At 41.0% G+C, this 18,863-nt stretch overlaps 1 protein-coding gene across 7 annotated transcripts in view; it reads left to right on the top strand.

The window, feature by feature from the left end:
• slc20a2 (solute carrier family 20 member 2) overlaps nt 1-18,863 on the top strand; it is a 56,901-nt gene that overhangs the window by 25,261 nt on the left and 12,777 nt on the right. For all 7 annotated transcript variants that reach the window (XM_023288641.3, XM_035956505.2, XM_023288640.3 and 4 more), the window contains exons 2-9: nt 4,246-4,831; nt 9,220-9,360; nt 10,087-10,172; nt 12,305-12,401; nt 12,611-12,730; nt 13,996-14,229; nt 16,184-16,820; nt 17,660-17,845. In XM_023288641.3, coding sequence (XP_023144409.1) covers nt 4,543-4,831; nt 9,220-9,360; nt 10,087-10,172; nt 12,305-12,401; nt 12,611-12,730; nt 13,996-14,229; nt 16,184-16,820; nt 17,660-17,845 — 1,790 coding nt within the window. In that variant the 5' untranslated portion in view covers nt 4,246-4,542. The remainder of the gene's footprint in view (nt 1-4,245; nt 4,832-9,219; nt 9,361-10,086; nt 10,173-12,304; nt 12,402-12,610; nt 12,731-13,995; nt 14,230-16,183; nt 16,821-17,659; nt 17,846-18,863) is intronic.

The following is an 18,863-nucleotide window of genomic DNA, read 5'->3' as shown; positions in this document are numbered from 1 at the left end:
CTTCTGCTCCAACCTTGAACTTTTTGTCAAAGGAAAAAAAACACATTGTGGAGAATTTTTGCCTTTATTTTGAAAAGGACAGTGGACAGATGAGCAAGAAGTGTGGGAGAGAGTGCAGGGGAATGACGCACAGCAAATGGTCCCTGACCGTGACTCAAAATGGAGATCCACCGCTCAGGGCGTATGTGCCCATGTGGTCTGCACCCGAACCACTCGGCCGTCGAGTCGCCCTGAGCCACATCTTTCCTCATGCAGCTGTTCGTCTTTTGGTACTGATGGTACTGATGAACTGGATGGAAAGCTGTAAAAATACTTCAGCTGTCTGTCACGTAACCTTTTCTTTGTCATCATTAGTTGTGGGTGGTAAAATGTTCTCGATAAAATGTTTCATTTCAGACAGAATCGATGATTATTGATCATTTTTGGTAGAGGGAAGAAAAAAGGTTTATTTTGAGTTTAACCACATTAGTCTGATTTAAGCACTTGGTCCACAGGTTCTCATTGTGATGTAAACACAGCAAAGAAAAACAGAAATACATACATTTACACATATAAAAAAGAATGATTAAGACCTAAGGAATGATGTCATTTTGATACGCATTATATAAAGAAAGCAGTTAAATCTGAGGTTCTTAGTGGCTGACATGGACAGGGTATCGCCATAAGACAACCCTGCACTGGCCTCCAGACTAGCACACCTAAGGAGACCTGCACAGAGCACATGAACAGAGAGACGGAGGGTGAAGGGGATGATTATTACAGTAAGTTAGGCTGCTTTTTAGCTAGGGAGGGAGCACGCTTGGGACTTTTTCATGGAACCATCTTTACTTTTCTGTTATGTGCTGTTATGGCAGTTTTTGTCTGATACATTTAGGTGAAACTGTCAAACATTCTATTGAGTAATTTTCTGATTTTTTTTCTGTTTCTTTTGCATATCACTATTATTTAATCACCGTGGTTAATTGCCATAACTGAATGAGAATTGAACTTCCTGGACCTGAAATAGCTCCTCACAGCTCAAAATGCTCCTAAACTCGTGGATTCCACAGATTATTAGAGTGAACATTGATGTGTATAACGCATGCAGCCGCCTGATTGATTTCTGGGCCTTGAGGGACTCATTCTGGATTTCTCTGCGCATGTTGACTAGATCTTCAGTCCTGACAGATTGTTTCTTTTTTCAGTAATCCCCTCAGAGTAGCTCCTTTAATATTCTTCTAGGTCTGAGAAAACGTTTCAGTCTCTTCTGTATTACAAGCTGAACAGGTCACCATGAGTCTACTGTACAGTAGAAAGTAGAAAATAGTTTTTATGTGCACAACTGCAAGGTCTTCAGACTGTACCAAGTGTCAGGTGTCATGTTGAGTTTCCCATGTGGTAAATGATAGATCATCTTTCCTCTCTTCGCTCTCACACAGTCAAAGTCGATGTTTGGTCTGCTTTCTCCGGAGACGTATTTGACCGTTTTACAGAACATCTCCCCTGTGTGGCGTCTGGTTTTTCTTGGTGGAGGGTCATGTTTGACTCTGGGTGTGTGATGTGGTCCTCTTGTGGCAGCTGTGCTCCCCGGATTAAACATTTGCACAGTGTCCTACTGTCAATACATGAACTATTATTTATAGAGCACTTCTAAAAAGTACTAAAGAAGTTGACAAAAGAGAGAATGTTGAATAAAATTAGTTAATGAGGATTCAAATTTGTAAATTCTGAATTTCAAAATAAAAAAACAAGTGTATCATAAGCTTTTCATTCATATCTGTGCAGACTCAATGCTGCGTTTAAAATTTTCTGATGAACCAATACAGCTGGACGCAGCAGCGATAAAAAATAGGAAGTAGTAAAGCAATCAACGGACTTTTAGGGCTTCAGGTAGAGATAAAACCCTACCTAGGATTGTATTGTTATGCTTGATCATTAATTATTAACTTGCTTAACCTTTTAGCTATTATCTCGATGGACATAAGCTTGAGACTGGTTTATTGACATTTCATCCAGAGAGTCTCAGACCTCTGTGTCTGAGGAGTGGAAGGGGAAGCGATCCTTTGCTCTGATCTCTCTCTGGAGAAAAGAAGGTGAAGAGAGAATTCCCCCTTAGGGATTAGTGAAGTATCAAATAATTTTTACTCAGATCTGGCAACCTCTGAGCCCTCCTTCCTTTTTTATATATATAGAAAGGGTATCTGTGAGACAATGAAACATTTCTCTTTTTTATATTTTAAACCAATCCCAAGGTAATAACTCTCAGTGTCAGTAGTAGATCGTGATCCTCGGGGAGGTCTTTCACAAACCTGGTTAAGGGACAATTTATTATCATCTTTTTTTTTTGCATGTTGTGGTTCAACAAAGGATAAAGGATAGCAGGGCACGACCTCAACTGTTCCAGATGGAGCTGTTGTTTGGGAGGAGGGAGCCATAACTTGCTGCAGGCTATTTAGAAAGGAGCTGGCTGCCCCCACGCGATACGGAGCACACAGTCACTTCATGCTGAGAGAATGTACTAGTCTGGCCTTCAAGCTGTTTACATTTAATGCTCCCCCATTAACAACTGGCTTAACCATAGAAGGAAATGCACTGCCATTAACCCCTATGAAATGACTTTGATTATGTGGCACACACACACACACACACACACACACACACACACACACACACACACACACACAAAAACCCAGACCAAGTCATTTGCGGTGCAGAGGTTTCTGCAGGACCACCAGAGGCTTCATTGTTGGTGGCCTCATCATGTGTTTTTTAAAGCGTGTTGTCATTGTTGTGATGTAAATAAGCCCCGTGGAACTCCGCGGGGATAAGGGAAGCTGTTTTCCTGCTGTTCCAGTGGATGTGATGCGGAATGGGATTGGTGGAGAAAATAATTCAACGATATTTTCATTACAGGTTATTCTAACAATGTTTTCTTGATTAATAGCTTTGATTGGAATAAGAGGGAGATAAGCAAATGTCAGCTTTCATCCACCCACGTTCAAAATCCGAAGATTTTTACATTACCGTGATTTAAAGAAAAAAGAAAAGCAGCAAATGTTAATGTAAAAGCTGAATCAAGGGAATATTTGATGTGGGAGTTATAGACACAGTAACTAGCTGATTCCTGAAAACCACAGCATTAAATATTCATGATTTGAAAGTTGTCTTTATATATTTATTTCTATGCTTTTGATGGTTTACTGTGGAGTCCTGTATCCACTGATCCATTCATAGTAAAATCATGCTTGACAGACTGGAGCTAATAAGCGTAATAGTTGCAGTTTATGGTTATTTATTGCATATCTGAAAAGCAAATTCCTCTAAGTATTTATATTAATTAATTTTACCAAATATGTAAGAGAATACAGTAAGATTTTCTCCACTTTAGTCTCAATTTAGTACCTGATACCCCCACAAAAGTGCAGTTTTGTGAACTATTCCCACCTGGAGCAGCAGTAGAAGATCACTGCTGATGTTCTTACTGCATTGCAGTCTTAACTTAAATCCATGCACCAGGTTTTTTTCCTTTTTTTTCCCTGCTGCACCGAAGCCTTTTGATTTAGTTTGAACTCCAAAGCTTGTTACAAAACTCCTCGTGTACCTTTGACTGTCAGACTCAGACATCCACAGGGCTGTCAGGGGCGTTTAGGAAGTTTTACAAGTGACGGTGCCGAGATGGTCTAATATTTAAACGGTGTTAATCGTAAATTTCTGTCAAAGACGACCCGGATGTGTGGCAAAGGCAAAGGCCGTGAAATAGAATCAGGTGCAGCAGACGTCAGCTGCCCTGTTGTGTGGGGTTAAGGTGTTGCTCTAATGTAGGGAGCATTACTCACATCTCACTCTGGACACTGTGGTCTTTTTATAGTGTCACTGCTGACAGCGAGACCTCTGAACAATTTGATTTCTTTGAAGCGCGGACAGTGATTTCCTATTCTGGCTATCTGATATGTCCCCAGCTCTCTCTAACGAAGTGTATTGAAGTGCTCTCCCTGTTTGACTAAAGCCAGATCCTGCATCGTCATTCCAAATCCTTAAATTTTTTTGTTGTTTTGTGTTTTTGTGCCTTTTGTCTTCTGCTCTCATAAGCTCTCCTCCTCCCTTCCCTTGTCCCTCCCTCCCCTTTTGTTTTAGGTTTTCGGAGGAAGTCGCGGGGAGGTGTTGTCAGATGGTAGCTGCTGTTGAAAAAGAGTAATCATGGCTTATGACACTAATCTGTTTCTGTGTCTCCTCTCTCTCTCTCTCTCTCTCTCTCTTCTCTGGCAGGTGAAGGAACGTGCAGACAGGCTGTCTCACACTAAGCTATGGAATGCTCCCTGCTCCCACCATCACTAGTCTCCAGTCTTTGGACTGAGCTCCAAACGCTTAGTTAGCGGCTGTGCTTCTCCCCTCGAACTCTTTATAACCAGGGGACGAAGAAAAAAAAAAGGAGCGGGCTTCTCAAGTCCTCCTCTACAAACGCACAGAGCACTTCTTTTTGTTTAGTTTTTTTTAGAATATTTAAGGTAGATTTTTTTTTTTCTTCTCCGCTTGGATTTTTTGTCGTGGAGAAATCATATCAAGATGGATCTGGAGTCGTATCTGTGGATGGTGATTGTTGGCTTCATCATTGCCTTCATCCTGGCGTTTTCGGTCGGAGCCAATGACGTGGCCAATTCGTTCGGCACGGCGGTGGGGTCCGGCGTGGTCACCCTGAAGCAGGCCTGCATCCTGGCGTCCATCTTCGAGACGCTGGGGTCGATGCTGCTCGGGGCCAAAGTGGGGGAGACGATTCGGAAGGGCATCATAGACGTCAACCTCTACAATGAAACGGTGCCCGTACTCATGGCAGGGGAGGTCAGCGCCATGGTTGGTAAGTTGGATGAGCTGTTCACATCCAGGGAGATGTGTGCAGTAACAAAGCTCCTTTCAGACTTTTACATTCACCTCATGACTCCAGAGCCGGTTTTATGTAATAGGCACAGCAGTAAATTCCCTTCACATTGCAACTTGTCAGAATAAAGCTGCAAGGAATATAAAAGTGAAATTCAAATATGTCTGAAAGTCTTTACTTAAGGATGAATGAAGCCAGAAACTTGCCTGTTTCACATCTGAACAGGACGTTACTTTTGATGGCATTTCTGCTGCTTCTTGGCTCAAAAACAGATGTTTAATAGATTAGCTGATTGACAGAATAAATAGCTGTCAACAATTTTGTGCACATTTCCCTCTCTTTGGTCATTTTTTCCCAAGATAAACTGCTTAAACCTAGCTCTGACAGGCTCTTAAATGTGAGGATTTGCAGCATTTCTCCATTTTAAATCTCAAGCATGTTTTGAGTTTTGGACTCTTTGATGGACAGGCTTAGGGAAACTACAATATATATGTTTTTCGTTGATTTTCTGACATGTTTTAGCCTAAAAAACCTGTAATAATAGATTCATCTATTACTGAACGTACCATTATTTGCAGCCTAAGAAGAGAAAACCTCAGATTTCCACTGCGTAGCAGTTCTTCAGGCGTTTCCAGAGTGATATTTTCAGGATGTCATGCTGTTGACGCTGCTGGAGAAAGGAGTTTGATTACGCCGAGTGAACTTCAGTCCCTAAATGTTTTGCCATTGGATGTTTAGATTCTTATCTGTCAGGCAATGACAGCCAGACTCATAAAGAGTTTTCTGCAGCTACAAGAACAAGGAGTCCTGCAGCAGATCGTAGAGCTCTGATCTCACGTTATAGGATGTTAGTGGACAAATAGAAACTGTTTACTACATTATTTTTAATTCATACTTGCATTAGTTTTAGAGCTTAAAACTTTTGACCAGTACTGTATGTATTATTCTTATTATAAATTAAAATGTAGAAATAGTGGAAAAAATTGCCACCATAGTTTCCTATCGTCTGACATTTTATTTTTAGTTTTTTGGCATATTTTGTCTGCCTGACAGCCCAAACCCCCAAAGAATTCAGTTTACAGTGATGCAAAACAGAGGAAAACAAAGTGTTCGCACATTTGAGAAGCCGAATCAAGCAAGTTTTGCATTTTCGCTGTTTAAATGACTTCAACAATCTCTGATATTACTATATACATTGTAATACATTTCATTTGGCATTTATCATGAAGCCCATTTGGGAATAATTAAAAAATAATGTATTACTTAGATGCAGACTGTAAACAAACCTGCTTGGATTTTACTGTTTTATATCTTCGTATCTTTTCCTGATGATAAACACAAACTATTATCAGCCTTATCTGACGCTTATAATGTGCACTGATACTGTTGCATGATTATTCTGTTCAGTATCCAGACTCCGTTCTTGTAAACAGCTCAGAGATGATGTGTGCAGCTGTGATCAGAGTCCATTAAAAGCTGCATCACTCATTTTATTGTGTGACAGTACGTTGTTGCGGCCTGACCTTTAGCCTAACTTTAAAAAGACTCCTGCACCTCTTTATCTGCCCTTCGTTTGCCTCCTTGAGCATTGCATAACTCCCCCTGTTTTGTTTTCTTCTGCCGCTGTTAAAAGTTGTTAATAGGAAGAACATCTGCTGCTGCTTTCAGAGCCGTTTTTCTTTATTGACTTTGAAAGATGCTGTAAAAGTTGTTTTGTATTTTCAAGGTTTCAAAAAACAGCTTTACGACTAAAAAGTGCCAAATCTATTTTCAGGACAACGTTTGTAAAAGTTTTGATTTCGTTAACTATTCTTGCAGCTCGGTAATAAATTCTAAAGTTGACTCGCATGAAAACATTTCACGGCATCCTCACGTGAAAACATATTTACAGTGAAGCACAAGTATCAACAGTAGTTTTATGCCTCGACGTCTCAGTAAATGAATGGTGCAGAGCAGAAAACAATGAGCCTCCCGTTCAGACAATGAGGCTTTAATGACAGGGAGACTGCTGGAAAATGGTGATAAATAAAGCGGTATTATGCACAGGGGATTCCCGTGTCACAGCGAATTCAGGTGTGGCAAGCTGCCACCAGCGAATGTTGGGGAAACATTGAACAGTTTTTCCTTGATCTCCAACAGGAAACATTTGTAATGGGCACATTGTTTGTACAGAATTACATGAAGTTTGAACTTCTTGAATTGATATGAATATACTTCTGTTGTGTACACTAGTTTTAGTGGTTAATTTTTTCCTTTAAAAATATATTTTTTGGGAGATTTTATGCCTTTATTTAATAGTTATGGTGGAGATGGACAGGAAACATAGGGAAAAAGAGCAGGAAACTGTCCAGGCATCTGGAAATCAAACTGTGATTTGCACCCATGTGGTTTACACCGTAATGTGTTTAGGGCTGCAGCTAAAGATTGTTTTTATTGTCAGTTTGCATGTTGATTTTTATCTCAATCAATTGTTTAGTTGTCAGTTCTTCAAAATGTCCGAAAATAATAATTGTTGATCAGTGTTTCCTTTACTCCAAGGTGGTGTCTTTTGTCCACAAGTAAAATATATTCAGTTTACCGTCATGGAGAAGTAAAAAACCAGAAATAATTTTTCTTTAAGAGACCTGGAATTACAGAATTTTAATGTTTATTCTGTGGAAAAATACTTGATACTTAATTTTCTTTATCAGTTGATTAGTTGTTTGGTCTATAAAATGTCAGAAAATGGTGAAAATTGTTTAACAGTGTTTCCTAAACTCCAAGATTATGTTTTGTTTTGTCCACAACTGAAATATATTCAGTTGATCATCACAGAGAAGTAAAGAAACCAGACATTATTTATAATTTAGAAACTGGAATTAGAGAATGTTAGCGTTTATTCCATTAAAAAATGCTTAATACTTGATTTTCATTATCACTTGATTAGTTGTTTGTTCTATAAAATGTCAAAAAAAACTGTTTAACAGTATTTCCTAAACTACAAGATTCTGCTTTGTTTTGTCCACAATTGAAATAAATTCAGTTTACTGTCACAGAGGAGTAAAGAAACCAGACATTATTTATATTTAAGGAGCTGGAATCACAAAATTTTCCGGTTTTTCCTTAAAAAACTTGATACTTGATTCTCTTGATCAATTGAGTAGTTGTTTGGTCTATAAAATATCAGAAAATGCAGAAAAATAGTGTTCATTTGTTCCTTAAACTTGTGTCATATCTTGTCCACAACCCAAAGATATTCAGTTTATTGCATAGAAAAACAAAGAAACTAGAAATTATTTATATTTCTGAAGCTGGAATCAGAGAATTTTGACATTTTTTTCTTTAAAAAAAAACTTGATACTTGATTCTCTAGATCAATTGATTATTTATTTGGTCTATAAAATGTCAGAAAATGATGAAAAATAGTGAACAGTTGTTCCTTAAACCTGAGAGTATGTGTCGTGTTTTGTCCATAAACCAAAGATACTCAGTTTACTGCATATAAAAGTAAAGAAACTAGAAACTATTTACATTTCCAAAGCTGGAATCAGAGAATTTTGACATTTTTTCCTTAAAAAAAATCTTAAACCAATGAGTCAAAGGTGATGAATTTAATAGTTGACAGCTATTTGATTAAATGTTGTAGCTCTATCCACGTTCAGTATGTTTTAATGTTTCACTAGAGTTCACAGATTTTAATCCAGTTTATGTGCTGCTGTCTAATTTAGGACTCTGAACAAAATACAACTTGACAACGACACACTGAGGTCTGATTATCCATTCATCAAATATTGGACTCTGATGTCCAAGAACAGCAAAAATAAGTGAAATTGTTGTCTCGGCCGATCCTCTGTGATTTTTCTAATGATGCGTTGATGAATGAATCATTATTCTCTGTCATTCCTGCAGCAGACTTGCAGGCGAGCATCTCCAAATAGTCCCTCATCAAAGATCTATAATCCCACATGTTGAAAGCGCTGCAATTACTGTATGCCATTTAGCCATTTCAGATCCAAGCTCTTTTTATAGGGATGTTTATACTGTACCTGTGTGGATATTTTTTTATGACTTCCTTGTAAACTACTCTGTGGTGATAGAGGATAATGTCTCGGTAGTTTTCAGATTATACTGAAACGTAAAGCGCCGGGTTATTTGTGCCAACTTATGTAAACAAAGGAAAGCTAAAGCAGTGATTTAGAATTTTAGAAAGCACTCTGACCTGCACTTAAGATGTCACACATGTCATTTTGAAAGCCTTTAGTTTGGTGAAGTAAACAAAAAACAGTAACACAAACTTTTTGTTCCAGAACTACATTTTTTTTTTATGGAAAACGGCGGCTGGTTAAATATGAGACCGTCTGAAAGTTGTTTCCCTCTTTTGGTCACAGGGTCAGCAGTCTGGCAGCTAATCGCCTCCTTCCTCAAACTGCCCATCTCCGGGACTCACTGCATTGTTGGTGCTACCATCGGCTTCTCCATGGTTGCCATCGGCACAAAGGGCGTACAGTGGATGCAGCTTGTTAAGATCGGTAAGGATTTGTGTCTCTGTGTGTGTGTGTGTGTGTGTGTGTGTGTGTGTGTGTGTGTGTGTGTGTGTGTGTGTGTGTGTGTGTGTGTGTGTGTGTGTGTGTGTGTGTGTGTGTGTGTGTGTGTGTGTGTGTGTGTGTGTGTGTGTGTGTGTGTGTGTGTGTGTGTGTGTGTGTGTCTCTACAGTGTTTATATCATTAGAACACCTCCGTTTTTTTAAACAAAATGTCATTTTTTTTATCCACCTAACTACCACTTCTCTGTTGAAACCTGACAGAGCATAAACCACACTGAGATAATTCCAGTACAGCACCGGTGCAGTTTGACATCAGGAAGGTTTTTAGCTCAGAAACTCATAAACAGTAGTCATCAGATTTTGTTGTCAGCTTGGATGACTCCCTCGGCCAATTTGCACAGCAAGTAATTTATTTTAGAGGAGACACAGAAACCAATTTCTCCTCCATTAGGAGCCTCGGTAGACCACCGTTAAGCTGCTTTAAGGCAAAATAAAATCTCTCTGGACCTCAGATAGAGAAAGAAACAGGTTGTTACTTCCTCTACTTACACTTGTTAGCTGTAAATTCGGACCTTTTCTTCCTAGAGTCATTCTAGAAAGAGTAAGGAACAAAGAACAAGCAAACACACTGCATCTTTTCTGATTATGAGTGATTCATGCTTTTTCACAAGTGTTGCTGTTTCTCTGACTGCGTTTTTTCCTCCTACTCCAGTGGCATCATGGTTCATCTCTCCCCTGCTCTCTGGACTCATGTCTGGACTCCTCTTCATGCTCATCAGACACTTCATCCTCAACAAGGTGGGATTGCATCACTGCACAGTTACAGTTTTTCACCCACACACACACACACACACACACACACACACACACACACACACACACACACACACACACACACACACACAAATGCCGACAAGCACAGTAGTCTCCTTTGAATTCGTTAGTATTTTATGTATTTCTGGGTTTTAAAATGAGACATTTTTGAGTTTTCAGCCTCAAATTCTAGCTGCTGGAACACAAGGAGTGTTCTGAATTGTGTCAGTATATAACTTTGGCTCGCTGCCGTGCAACTGTTTCATTTGCAGTGCGAGTTAGTTGTCGAGTTTAGATACTAGAACTTATCAGCAGACATACACGTGTACACACGACTCGTCCAAAGAACCTCAGCGCAGATAAAATCCATTTGATTTGGCAACACCCGCAGATCTGTTGTTACGTAACGGGCAATCTCTGGCAGACGAGGAACAGGAAAGTGTTGCAGATCATCCTAAGGTCACGACTACAGGATTATGTATGAATGACTCACAGGACGGTTCGTCATTTAAACTGGAGTTACTGCATAAACGGGTCAAATTCAGGATGAGTTCACTTCTGTCTCTGCAGGCTATTTGCATCAGCTTAGTCAAAATATGGATCTCTCGGTCATATGTTTCCTCGGTCGAGATTTGTTAGTTCAGTGAAATTAGTCCAGATTTAGTTTGTAGAGGTGAGACTTTCACCTCCAAAGTTGGTCGTATTTCATATCAAACTTTTAATGATAGCAAACCACACATTGCGTAAGAATGAACTGATGCACGTCTAGTTTTGTTTTCAACATTTCCACTCCTTTGAATTGACCTGAGCTGAACTTCTGACCTCAGTAGTAAGTTGTTATTTTATTAGTTGACTGCATAAAACAAAAAAAAAAAGGCACAACAAAACCTCTTTTGGACAAGCAGTTCTTTCTGTTGATTTGACAGCATCTGTTCACAAGTCTAAACTGCATGCTGTCTCATTAACAGAAAGGTGCAAGCAATTCAGAAAAAGGCTTTTTGCACATTTCCGCACCAAATATTGGTCCACAGATCTCACAGAGAGCTCAAAGGACACAGTTTTCATGCCAAAAAACCAAAACACCTCTCTCTTCACTTTGTTCTACAATTTCACATCTGTTACAAACGGAAATATCCATAAAAAATACAACTTCACTGCAACAAGGACAGACTATAACAGGTCAGAATAAAAAGTCAACAAACACTGTTATTCAGGTTTTGACAAAAACATAACATGAAGTTCAGCTTGTTGCCTTCGGCTGTTTGCAGAGAGATAGATACACTATTGATTCTTTGCAGGTAATAACTGTAACCATAATCAAGAACCAGCATCTAACACTGAACAGAAATTATTTCTGGCACAAAAACTATTCACTGAAGCACTAAAAAGTACTTAGGACTTAGTAAAAATGACTTTAATAGACTGATAGAGCCAGGAATTTTGCATGTCACATGTCTGAAAAGAGCCTCATTTATACAAAATCAGAGTTGTCTTGCAAGGCCGCTGATTTCTTGAAAGATCTGACAAGATTGTGATCACGAGAGAATCCATCTTACCAGGCTGCAGACTATGCATTTGTTTCCCCAAATCCACAACTAATTGGACAAACCAGCGTCTTTTGAGAAGCTACTAGCAGCTCCAGTTGAGCTTTAGTTGTGTGTTAGCCAATGATAGATAATAATAGACGCTTCATCAAGTATTTCTTGAAAGTGGCTGCCCTTTTCCAAACACTTTTCCTCAGACTGTTCTGTGTAGCAAACCATGTCAGATTATAACCTTTTAAACTTCACTACTGTGCTGCTTAAGCTCCAAATTGTCAATTGAATCAATCAGTGTCCCCCGTTCACACTTGATGATCACAGTTTTGGGCACCTGCTCTGACACAATAAAGCAAGTGCCCTGAAAGTGATCTAATTTTACCTCGTCTTGACCTATTCTGCCTGTTTATACTTGAAGACAGCTGCTCAGGATGATGCATAATCAGTGGGGAGATCTTTGTCTTGGAGCATGTTGTTAAGCTGTAACACTAAGCAAATCTCAATGAAATTCAACTCAAGTTAATAAATAATGATTCAGTCGTGTTTGATCATCACATCTGTGCGTTGTTTGCTTCACAGGATGACTCCGTCCCGAACGGCCTGCGAGCGCTGCCCCTCTTCTACGCCTCCACCATCGGGATCAACACATTCTCCATCATGTACACTGGAGCCCCATGTAAGTTCCTCCTTCCATTAATAGTGACATTATCTCCGTTTATCCGTCTGACACCAACGTACCATCAAATTATCATCTGGATCTTAACGGGCGACGGCGCCAATGTCATTTGCTCGCTCCAAATTCCGTTTGAAAGTGCGACATGACTTTGAAACTACTTGCAAGATGTGATTTCTTTTCTTCCCCGTGTGTGTTTTCATTTACTGCAGTGCTCGGGTTAGAGATGCTACCGGTGTGGGCCATCTTTCTCATCACTTTAGCTGGATCGCTGGTGTGTGCAGCTCTGGTCTGGTTCTTTGTCTGTCCTTGGATGAGGAGAAAAATAGCAAGTAGGTATCTGCATGTGTGTTTGCTCTTTCTCCCACCATCTGAAAGCTCAGCCCGAGGCTGGACAACAGAGCCCCTTCCTGTTGTTAGGCAGGCTGTGCTCTGACACCAAACAACGGATGCCATCGGATGTGTTCCCTTGTTCTAGCCACTAAAGCCATTCAAAAAAAAAAAAAAAAACCCTGTGAACTCTGTAGTGTTCCAGTTACTTAGATTTTTGGACACACAGCAACTTGGCCACACAAAATGGGTCAAGATCGTGGCCTGCAGTGAATAAAGCTTTCAGATGAAGGTTAGGAACTGTTTGCCTAATGGGACAAGTAGCTTGCAGCAAAGCAGACAATGCTGTAAAACTCATGAGATGTAAAAATAAAACTGTGGAAAGAGTAGTAGGTGGGATATCTGAGAGAATAGTGGACAACAAGTCTGCAAAATAAATAAGAATTTCTGCAACAATTAACAGACAAAGATACAGGCTCTTAATCCACATGTCTGGAAGGCCATGAATAAATTCAAAGTGATACACCTTGTAGTTTTGCGGTATTAAAATGAAAATTAAGGTTAATATGTGAGCGTGTTCCAGAGGCAATAACCTCATCAGGGCTTAAAATAGATTTTTTAAATTTCTCCAACTTGAACTGTTGCTAAATGTGTCACGACCTCTGAATGCTTGTGAGGATTAAAGGTGATATTATCGGATATTACGGCGTCCGTCAAAGTGAAACAGGTGACGGTGGAGATTGTTTCTGTGTTTGCACTGGGGTCTTTGAGGATTGAAGGGGGCATCAAGTGCATCAGTGCTGGGATTAGTTTGGATCAGCTGATGGCTCTATGTGTTTGTGGAATGTTTATGCATAGTTTTGTCTTTTCATTGCCAGGCAACAGTGTTTTTCCTGGTTGATTAGTGTTTATATTAGCACAGACGGACAACACAGTTTCAACAAGAAGGCATGGAAAATTAAATTGGAAAAAAAAATTATGACCTTCGTGCCAAATTAGCATTCCACTTGCAAAACTCCTGTCCTGAATTCTTCAGCTTGCCCTAAATGGAAATCATCCAGATAACTTCAGTCTTTTCAAGCAGCATTTGAATTTTTATGCTTCTCTATCACACTGTAAATCAGAAGAATATAAGCCTGGCATGGAAATATAGTTGTGACATTCTTGTCATATATGTTAGTATATAAGATCCTGCTAACGAGCTTTGTTAAGAGGTTTCATCTGATTGTTGTGTCTCCGTCAACCTCCATCCCTTCATTTCTTCCAGGTCGTTTAAAGAAGGAACAGGCTCTGTCAAGGATTTCTGATGAGAGCTTGGACAAGATCCCTGAAGAGGAGGAGGAGAGCCCCGTCTTTAAAGAGCTGCCGGGGGCCAAAGGGACAGACGAGGCTGTGCTGCCGCTCACCGGAGGCAGCAGCGAACGAAGCACCCGAGACTCCAGCGGAGAGCTCACCAACCTGGCCAATGGAGGCACCGTCCTGCCAAATGGCAGGGTGTATGGTAAAACTGTGAAATTGTATTTTTCAAAAAAATATCACAGGTTTGAGATGTACCAGTACAGAGACTAAAACACTGACTAAAAGCCGAGTTTTGGGGTGTTTTATTTGCTAATGTCACATTTTTACTCACTGTAGGCTCATTTTTCACCTCAATATATCGTCCTGCACCTCTATGGAAACAGCACAAATGTGGCTAGAAGTGGAGCAAACTCAAAATAGTCTTTTGTGCAACATAACATATAAGTTAATTAAAAAGCCTGGAATCAACATGTGCAACATTTTCCCAAGTGCCCACCACAGTAGTGACTCTTATATACTATAGATGTTCTCCTGCTTTCATCATACATTTGTTTCCAGATCTGTCTCCCATGTGCTGTGTTTAAGCACAGCCTGCAGTTCAGCCGAGAAGGCCCTGAACTTTTATCATGTGCCTGTTGGTCCCAGCTGAGTTAGTTGTGTTTAACCCCTTCCTGGCGTTGGAAGCATTTTATTAGGCTAGATTACTATTTTAGTCTTAAAAACAGGATCCTGAGTGCTTAGCAGATGATGGTGAATTGGCTAAATCCCCTTGTTTAAGTCGACCTTATTATAAGAGGCAAAATCTACAAAGAATAATAATAGCCTCCACTGTGGAACTACTTAACTCAAAAATCGATGAGCTACAATTGTATTTCACCAGAAACAAGTAACACATGTCTAAATATTACTAAACTCCAGTAATATGAAATATGCAGGTCAACCAAATAACATGTATAACAATAACACATTTAATATTTAACAGAATGAATTAGCTGTCTGAGGCACTGACATGGTTGTTTTTCCTATCAAAGGATTGAAAGAGCGTTTGTTTTATTTGTGTACCAACTAAGGGCCCCAACGATAAACATAAACCCCAAGCAGTTGGTAACATTGTGAACACACACACAGACATAGACACACACACACACACACACACCTGAACATTGAACTGTTAAAACTGTCTGACTGTTGACACATTCAGTTAAGCTGCCTTTGTTGAAGGTATGCAGCTTTACTGAAAACCCTATTGGCTTACAACATATCACTCAAACACCTTGAAAATACATTGACTGAGTAAGCACAACATTATACAATAAAAGAATCATGGGCAACTTGGTTCTCACTAGTTATACTCATACATATTGTAAAACACGTGTCTTTCAATTATCTATATTTTGTAGGTTGTTACATGTGGATTTTCAGTTGCACCAAAATGTGCAGAACTTTAGTTCTTTATAGAATCTGGTTACTGCAAACAGCTACATTTTGGTGATTTTTTTCAAATGACAGATGTACAATAAAATAATTTGGATTAAATGTCTTAGTTTCAGGGGCAGCACAGTGGCGTGGTGGTTAGCACTTTCGCCTTGGTTTGCATCCCGGCCTTTCCGGGATCTTTCTGCATGGAGTTTGCATGTTCTCCCTGTGTTTCTCCGGGTACTCCGGCTTCCTCCCACAGTCCAACAATATGCTGAGGTTAATTGATTATTCTAAATTGCCCGCAGGTGTGAATGTGAGAGTGATTGTTTGTATATGTAGCCCTGTGACAAACTTGCGACCTGTCCAGGGTGTCCCCTGAATTCGCCTCAAGTCAGCTGGGATAGACTCCACGATGAGGATTAAGCGGTGTATAGATAATGGATGGATGGTATTAGTTTCAGGCTTAAAAGTCACACATGATGAGTTCAAGTACTGTCGCAAATTTGAAAATCCAACAATTCTCTCTGTCCTTACAGTTTGTGGCTCTCATAACTGGTGTAATTTAGATGATTTTTCTCCTGCTGGCAAGTTTTGAGTTCAGAGGGTAAATATGACTTTTGATAAGTCAGGATATTAAGAAGAAATAAGGGTGTAGCAGAACTGTGACATTAATGGTGATTGAACCACTCAGTCATCCCAAACTTTCCTCACCCTCTTCTCCATCTTCTTTCTTCCAGGTCGGACCCACTCGATGACCAACGGCTGCCTCAAGTCGCCCATCTCTAACGGCAGCTTCAGCTTCGACGGCCACATGCGCAGCGACGGCCAGGTGTACCACACCGTGCACAAAGACTCGGGTCTGTACAAAGACCTGCTTCACAAAATCCACCTGGGCCGCATGGACGACAGCGACCGCTCGGGCTCCAACGCCGGCCCTCCGGACAACAACTACCGCCTGCTGCGCCGCAACAACAGCTACACCTGCTACACGGCGGCGATATGCGGCATGCCGGTCCAGCCGCTCATGCGCCAAGAATCCCGGGAGGACAGTGAAAAGCTGGTGGGCGAAGGAGGCGGCAGGAGCAACAGCGTGTCCTACTCCAAGAAGAGGGTACGCTACGATAGCTACTCGTCGTACTGCAACGCCGTGGCCGAGGCTGAGATTGAGGCGGAGGAGGGCGGGGTGGAGATGAAGCTGGCCACGGAGCTGGAGGGGGTGGACGAAGAAGGAGCTCCGGCGCCGGTGCCTCTGGATGACTTGGCAGAGGAGGATCACGAGGAGAAGGACAAGCCCGAGGTGTTCCTGCTCTTCCACTTCCTGCAGATCCTCACCGCCTGCTTCGGCTCCTTCGCCCACGGAGGCAACGATGTCAGGTGCTGCCTCCTGCTGCTTGCATAACAGAAAAGCAACTGAAATGACCCAGAGTGCATGTAGAAGAGTCTCCCTAATTTCTCGATCGATATGGGTTTTTCAGGGCCGATGCCTATTATTGGTAATCAAGAAAGGTTGATAACCGATATTTGGAACCGGGATCCATTGCGTGTAATGTTTTCATAGCAGGGACCCCGTCATTCATACCTAGGCTTCTTCATTAATAAGTGTAGCTACAACTGAATATGTAAAATAGAAGTTGGAGAGATTAAATTAGGATGCTCTCAACTGAGATTAATCAGTTTGTCTTCCTGCGGTTATGTCTGCTTTTCTTCTCTATTTTCTTCATTTTCAATATTTTTATTGCACACTAAGATCCGTATCTTAAAGTATTATCCCTCTGTTTTCCAGACTCTGTTTTCAGGATAATCTGTGGCTTCCTTTGAATTTAGCTGCTAGCCATTAGCATAGCCTTAACCACTGTGAGAGGAGCTAATTTCCTGTTTTTTGTTGTTCAGTTTTTGCCATTTCTGCTTGAGAGACAGAGTGACGACAGACAGAGAGAGGAGGCTGCATCGACCTGAAGTAGCACCTTTAATTTATCAATAATTGGCTAACAATCTTCCGGTACAGATAGTAGAAAAAATGCCAAATATCAGCACAATAATCGGCCAGGCAGATAAGTGGTCTATCCCTACTGTTTAGTTGTATCTGAAGGCTTCAATGTAAGTAAAATCACATGCAACTATTTTTTTCCAGCAAGAAATTGAGAAACCAGCTTCTGCAACACATATATCGGGGCAGCTAAAAGAAGTTACTATGTATTGTCTCATCTTTGCAGCAATGCCATCGGGCCCTTGGTGGCACTGTGGATGATTTACGACCAGGGAGGCGTGATGCAGGACGCCGCCACTCCTATCTGGCTGCTGTTTTACGGGGGCATAGGCATCTGCGCCGGCCTGTGGGTTTGGGGTCGTCGCGTCATCCAGACGATGGGGAAGGACCTGACTCCCATCACCCCCTCAAGGTGAGAGCGCCGCCTCGCAGGTAGAGTGAGTGCAAAGGTGTGTGTGTGTGTGTGTGTGCACGTTTGTAGCAGAGGTGAACAACATGCTTGGTTTCACTCGCTCCAAAGAGCTTCAACATGCTGACACAAACAAGCTCCTCCAGCGCTGCAGCCTCCTTGGTAAGTACTTAAATGCACTACAGCAGAATTGAAATGAGCAGCTGAAATGATATTCCACGCTATGCAGGCAGCAAAAGGCATAAACATCCTGCAGCATTTATAGCCTGCTGAGTCACCTCAAGCGCTCCGTCGTTAGGGGCAGTAAATTTGTATGAGGAATCAAGGAAATCTCTGTACTGCAGAGTGTTGCGTTTGCATTTTCTATGTCGGTTGCATGCGTAGTAGGATGCACATTTAAAAGTTAAGGGATGTTTTCCCTCTTAACAGCGAAACAGTTTGGTGAGAAGTCATGATCCCAGTGTTGAACAGCTACTAATTATTATTCTGGCAGTCATTCTTCACTCCTACGTGAACATAAACTTGGCTAGAAATAATTCTGGAATATTTGCCTCTGTAGTGGCTCTTTGCATAGGTAGTGAAATAAAAATGGTACGCTCTATTTTTTTCCCTCTGACCTTTTAACTTGTTACATAATCATTCTAAATAAATGAATAGCCTTTTGGACCGCAGCAGATAAAGCCCCGGGGCGCACTTTGTCCAACAACCTAAGCAGCCGACATCACGCATCCTTAACGGCTCGCTGCTGCTCCTCTGTCCTTGACTTCGATCTCCGTCTTACTCTCTGTGTCTCGCTGTCCTCCCGTCTTCCTACGCATTAGCCGAAGAGTGTGCATTTGTGTGTGTGATTGTGTGCGAAGCTCAGGGTTGTTTGTGTGTAAAGGAAGCCGAGCTCGGTGCCTGCAGGTTGCTGCTGTGAGGAGAATCTACAGTAAGTGTGCGTGAGCATGCATGCAGGCACACTGAGGTCTAATTGTTCCAGCTAGTTCTTTTTTGTTTTGACAGTGTGTGTGTGCAGTGT

Source organism: Amphiprion ocellaris, chromosome 6, assembly GCF_022539595.1.
Source record: "Amphiprion ocellaris isolate individual 3 ecotype Okinawa chromosome 6, ASM2253959v1, whole genome shotgun sequence".
Taxonomy (NCBI): Eukaryota; Metazoa; Chordata; class Actinopteri; family Pomacentridae; genus Amphiprion; species Amphiprion ocellaris.
The sequence above is the reverse complement of the archived record's forward strand: the minus strand, read 5'-3'. Positions and strand labels throughout refer to the sequence as shown.